Source organism: Sinocyclocheilus rhinocerous, unplaced genomic scaffold (genome assembly GCF_001515625.1).
Source record: "Sinocyclocheilus rhinocerous isolate Xijiao unplaced genomic scaffold, SAMN03320098_v1.1 scaffold2733, whole genome shotgun sequence".
Classification (NCBI taxonomy): domain Eukaryota; kingdom Metazoa; phylum Chordata; class Actinopteri; order Cypriniformes; family Cyprinidae; genus Sinocyclocheilus; species Sinocyclocheilus rhinocerous.
The window spans coordinates 167,194-173,248 of record NW_015650021.1 but is presented as its reverse complement, the minus strand read 5'-3'; the positions used below and the strand labels follow the sequence as shown (position 1 = coordinate 173,248).

The following is a 6,055-nucleotide window of genomic DNA, read 5'->3' as shown; positions in this document are numbered from 1 at the left end:
ACACACACTCACTCTCTCTCACACACACACACACACACACACACAGAGAGAGAGAGTCTGACCATAACAGAACCAATGACCAGTGATGCAGCATATGAAAACATTTTAACCAAAACATTTCTATAGTTACTTCGTTCAGGATCTATGATTACGAAAATGCTTTTTTTACAGGAGGATAATCAAGTAATACAGTGAATATGAAAGCTATAAAAGGTCTCTACAATAACACCCTGAACACCACATGCAGTAATAAGGGCTGTAGTGATCAGGATTCTGAAGGATCACAAACACAGCCATCAAACCAGAAACTACAGGTCAGCTAAATCTAATATGTCTAAATTTAATTTCCTTTCTAGGCTTACAAAGCTCGAAAGAAATCAGGTTTCCTCACTGAGCCTGTCTGTACATCACAATTCTAGTTTCTATTTACTACTACATTGTTTTGTATTTGATTGCTTATTTTATATTACTTTGTGATATTCCATTTCATTGCCTTTCTCCTCTTGTTCGTGAACACAATAATAAACTCGTGATGATGTGGTTCTTCACTGACAGATGATCGATATTTAACACTCTGTTTTCATGAGACATGATTTCCACAAACACTGATGATCAGAATCATGAATTCAGAGACCGAGAACTCGACCGCTGGAACTTTACCTCCGCTCCACGCCACCCCGGGAACTAGTGCTGAACGCGACTAGTCGAGTAGATTAGTTAGTTGTCACGAACGCTTCCTTACCTTCGAGACTCATGATGAAGACGGCCAGCAGAGCGTCGGGTGAGCGTCTGCGTCGCGTCGCTGCTCCGCTGCTGTCGGTGTCGGTCTCCGGTGATCCGTCCATGTTTCCGCCTTTACACACTGCGATTATTCTCTTTCCCGACACGCGCACAACTAACGTTAACTGAGATGAAAGCGGCGCTGTATTCCGGTAAGAGCCTCAGATCGACGGTAGTCCGTAGGAACCAGCGGGTCACTTTACTCTCTCTGTCTCTCTCTCTCTCTCTCTCTCTCTTTCTCTGTCTCTGTCTCTGTCTCTGTCTCTCTCTCTCTCTCTCTCTCTCTCGTGCGCATGCGTGGGCGTTTGTGGAGCGTGCGTGAGTGGTGTGTGAGCGTGGCGAGTGCTGTTCGAGAGTGTGGTGCAGCGTGTGAGTTTTCCAAACATTTCTTTACTGTATCTTTCTCCTTTCTTTTTGTTAGTGGTTTTTAGTTTTCTTTCTGTCTTGGAGGCGGCGGCTGCCGGCGTAGCTGGTCAGCATGTCTGCGGGAGAGCGGTTTAGTTTTCAGAGTTTAACGCGCCGGCATGCTATTAAATTGTCTCCTCCTGAAGGAGCTTCTATAGAAGTTTGCAGTCTCGCGGTAGGTGAGATTGTTGGCTTTGAAAGCATTAAGTCGGCTTCCAGGATGAATAGTGCAGTTGTCATTTTTTTGGATGAGGTGGATAAAGTAAACCGTTTGCTTGAGAGTGGGATTACCATTAATGACACATACACACCTGTTCTGTCTCTGATAAGCCCTATAAAAAAGGTCATTATTTCGAATGCACCCCCGTTTTTGAAGAATGAGCTTTTGGAAAAAGAGCTAGGGAGATATGGAAAATTAGTGTCACCGATAAAAATGATTCCTATCAGTTGCAAATCTCCTCAGCTTAAACACGTGGTGTCTTTTAGGAGACAAGTTAATATGATTCTTAAGAAAAACGATGAAGAGTTGAACTTGGTTTTCAAGTTCAAGGTTGAGGATTTTGACTATACTGTACATGTAACTACAGAACTGATGAAGTGTTTCGGGTGCGGAGCGGTGGGGCACGTGATTCGGTCGTGCCCGAATGAACGACGCGCGGGCCGGGCGGCTGCCGATGCGGTGGAAACGCCGCCCGCTAGGTCTGATGGCGGAGCCGCTGCACCGGTTGAGCCGCGAGAGATTGTTATGCAGGTCTCACAGGCAGATGATCGAGCTGATAGTGGTTCGGGAGATGAGGTGGTGGAGGATTCAGAGAATAAACAGAGTGATCAAAATGTGCAAAATATCTCCGAAGGAGATTTAAATGTTGGTCACATAGCAACTAGAGTAGTGGAGTCAGTGTTGTTCAATGAGGAAGATGTTTTGATGGATGATGATTTTTCTAAAGTGTCAAACAAGAGGAAGAGCCCAGAAAACAAATCAAACACTGAACAAGTCACAAAAGTGACAAAAATGCACCCAACGGTTTGCTCATCCCAGTCACAAGAAAACTTGTCAAGTACACAGGAGGGTGAAAGTGAATGTGGAGACACACAAGTGGATGCTGAAAGTGTTTACTCGTTTACCAAAATTCTGACCTTTTTGCAAAAAACAAAAGGAATGAGATCTGTCAAAGTAGATGAGTTCTTTCCAGATTTGAAGTTGTTTCTTGACTCAGCTAGGTTTTTCATGAAAAATACAGAACCTACCACACAATCAACCTTTACTGATCAGGAAATATTTCGTCTTAAGAAGTTGATGGTGAAAGTTAAAACACAAATAGCAAATGATGTTTAAGTGTTTGTTGTTTTGTCTTTTCTTTTTTGCGGTTTATTTTATTGTATTGTTTATTTGTAGACCTATTTTTGTCATGTGTGACATAAAGCTGGGTTCCTTAAACATTAATGGTGCCAGAGAAGATGTGAAAAGAATTTCTCTTTTTAATTTGTTTAAAGTTAGGAAACTAAATGTTATTTTCTTACAAGAAACACATAGCACAACTGAAAATGAAACTGACTGGAAGAAGGAGTGGGATGGGGAAGTTTTTCTCAGTCATAAGAGCAGTAATAGTGGAGGTGTTGGCATCCTCTTTTCTAAGGATTTTTCACCTATTTCATGTGTTACTGAAGAAATAGTTAAGGGTCGACTGTTAAAAATACAAGCTACCTTTGAGAATGTGAAAATGTCCTTTATCAATGTATATGCTCCGAATATGGGCATTGAAAGGATGATATTTTTAAACATTCTAAACACTGTACTTAATAAATGTAATGTGCATGAGTATATGTTCTTGGGCGGTGATTTTAATTGCACTGCAAATGCAGCTCTAGACAGGAACCATCCTGAACCGCACAGAGCTAGTATGAGAAGCCTTATTAGTATAATTGAAACAAATGATTTATGTGACGTCTGGAGATTTTTTCACAATACTCAACGTCAGTATACTTGGACTCATGCAAAGGATAATGTTTTATCTTTGGCAAGGCTTGACAGATTTTATTGTTTTAAACATCACATTAATGTTCCTAGAGGCTGTTCAATACATCCAGTTGGCCTTTCAGATCATTCCCTTGTTCAAGTGTCCATTTTTGTTAAGGATGTGAAATGTAACAGTGCTTATTGGCACTTCAATGTGTCTTTGCTTTCAGATAATGTTTTTATTGATGCTTTTAAGTATTTTTGGAGTGGTTATAAAAAAACAAAATCTGAATACACCTCTTTACAACAGTGGTGGGACATAGGGAAAGGAAAAATAAAGCAACTATGTTTACAATATACTCTCAATGTCACAAGGGACATGACAAAATCTATGAACGTTTTGGAGAATGAGATAGAGGAATTGCAAGGATTGGCAAATTCCACAAAAGATGGAGAATATTTTAAAGATCTTAAAAGAAAAAAGTTAGCTCTATCCAGCCTTTTGGGTTTTTCTACTCAAGGTGCTTTAGTTCGGTCACGGTTTCAAAATATTGTAAAAATGGATGCTCCCTCTCACTTTTTCTTTGGCCTTGAACGAAAGAATGGACAGAAAAGGCTCATGCATTCTTTGCGGTCCAGTACTGGGCAGTTGCTGAAAGAGTCTGTAGAAATACGAAAATGTGCAGTTGGTTTTTATGAGAAGCTTTTCAAAAAGGAATTCCAAGAGAATCCTGAGGTGGCACAGTCTTTTTATAGAGACTTACCTAAGGTTTCTGAGAAAGCTATGGCAGAGCTGAATACAAGGATCTCTGCTGAGGAGCTGTATTCTGCGTTACAGAGCCTAGAAATAGGCAAGGCTCCGGGTATCGATGGACTTCCTGTTGACTTTTACAAAGCTTTCTGGCCTGTCCTGGGAGAGGATCTACTGCTTGTTCTCAGAGACAGTCTAAGTAAAGGGCTGTTACCTTCGAGCTGCAGGAGAGCAATTCTCACTCTTCTCCCTAAGAAGGGGGACTTGCAAGAGATTAAGAACTGGCGGCCAGTGGCGTTACTCTGCACGGATTATAAAATTTTGTCCAAGGTGTTGGCTTTGAGGCTGAGAAAAGTGATGGAGCATATCATTCATGTTGATCAGACATATTGCGTTCCAAATAGGTTAATATCTGATAATATTTTTTTAATTCGTGATTTCTTAGATCTTTCCAAGTCATTGGGCTGCGAAAATGTTTTAATTTCACTAGACCAGGAAAAGGCTTTCGATAGAGTTGAGCATCAATATTTGTGGCAAACTTTAGATGCTTTTGGTTTTAATTCTAGTTTTATAAATATGATTCAAGTCTTGTACAATGATATTGAGAGTATATTGAAGGTCAACGGTGGTTTAAGTGCTCCTTTCAAGGTTCAGAGGGGAACTATAACCTAATATCCAGCGACTACATTGTCCCTAGCAATAATTTTTGATGCTTTCAACTGATTTCCTTAAGAACTGCAGCTCAAACCATTTCAAATATAGTGAATTAAGCTACAAACTCTATCATAATGCGCAGTGTTTCCATCTAACATGTGTTTTGAGCTGCAGCTCGTTATTAAAGGGGAGTTTCACTAGTTAGCAGTAAACCGGTTACCTCACCTCAATATGTTCATAGATTTGTGTTGATGATATCTTTGGAATGGAAATATTGATATTTTATTTGTAAACATCATGATTTTTTCGCTAATTTCAGTTAATGTCATAAAACTAGCGAGCTGAGTCAGTAGTAGCGCTGAGTGTCGTGTAAACATGACTGAAGACGAGACAAGACGAACCGATTCAACTGAGTGAGTCGTTTACGCTGGAACCGTTCCGATTGATTCAAACTCGTGATTCGATTATTCAGTTCAAGTGATTCACAGATCACTGTTGATTCACTGTTTCGAAGCGATCCAATCAGATAGTGAATCATTTGATTTAGATCGGAACTTCGCTTTTTATTATTATTATTATTATTAGACAATCAATCAATACAATCAATACAATTATAAACATAAAGACAAAATAAAAGAAAGACAAAAAATATACAGACTTGTTGCCAGGATAAAAACAATGCTTTCAAATGAACAGAGCTTTGGATAGTTTGCATATACTTGTCTTAAGTCCACTTTGAATAAAGAAAAGAGAGGTTTAGAGCTAGTAAACTTCTGTCCAGCCACAGAATTAACTTTCATTCTACAATCGGACTCGGACAGGGGTGTAACAACTGGCACAATTTATTAGTGTCATGGAAATATGATTTTCTCAACACATTTGGGCAGAAATAAATGACATGAAAGGCAGCAAAGTTTAAATCCACTCTGATTACGCTTCGATCCGTTAAACATTAAAACTCCAGCACGATCCTCTGTGTTTCTAAAATACATTTACAACCTGAGAGGATCATCCATTATATTTACATCACCACAACATCCATAATCCATATTCATATTCACATTCATATGTCAGCATGAGGTCCTGTGAGTGATTCTAGGTTCAAGATCTCGACTGGAAACATTAAATCAACAAATAAACTTGAATGAACAGATATACACGTAATATTTATGCAATAACCCATTTACTCAAAAATATATATATATAAATAAAAAACCCTGATACCATGATTTAGTATTATTAACAGTTCACTGTAAAGACTATATAATGGTTTGCATGCAGTGAAACCAGGGACTCCTGGAATGAAGCGATGCCCTGGAGGACAGTAGCAGGAAGATGTGATTGAATGTAACAGAGTTCAGTGCTGTTATATGTAGACTTGCAGCATTTACAGATTATGACCCAGTTATGTGGTTTCTGTAGATATCATCTGAGATCTGCACATTATACAGTGAGCTGAATATTCATGATATTATTCACCTTTAGATGCAGAATCAGAGTGTGTGTGT

At 39.2% G+C, this 6,055-nt stretch overlaps 1 protein-coding gene across 1 annotated transcript in view; it reads right to left on the bottom strand.

The window, feature by feature from the left end:
• ptk7b (protein tyrosine kinase 7b) overlaps window positions 1-1,018 on the bottom strand; it is a 50,267-nt gene extending 49,249 nt beyond the window's left edge. Inside the window, exon 1 of the mRNA XM_016516396.1 lies at window positions 743-1,018. Within this exon, the coding sequence (XP_016371882.1) occupies window positions 743-845 (103 nt within the window). The 5' untranslated portion in view covers window positions 846-1,018. The remainder of the gene's footprint in view (window positions 1-742) is intronic.
• Between the last annotated feature and the right edge of the window lie 5,037 nt (window positions 1,019-6,055).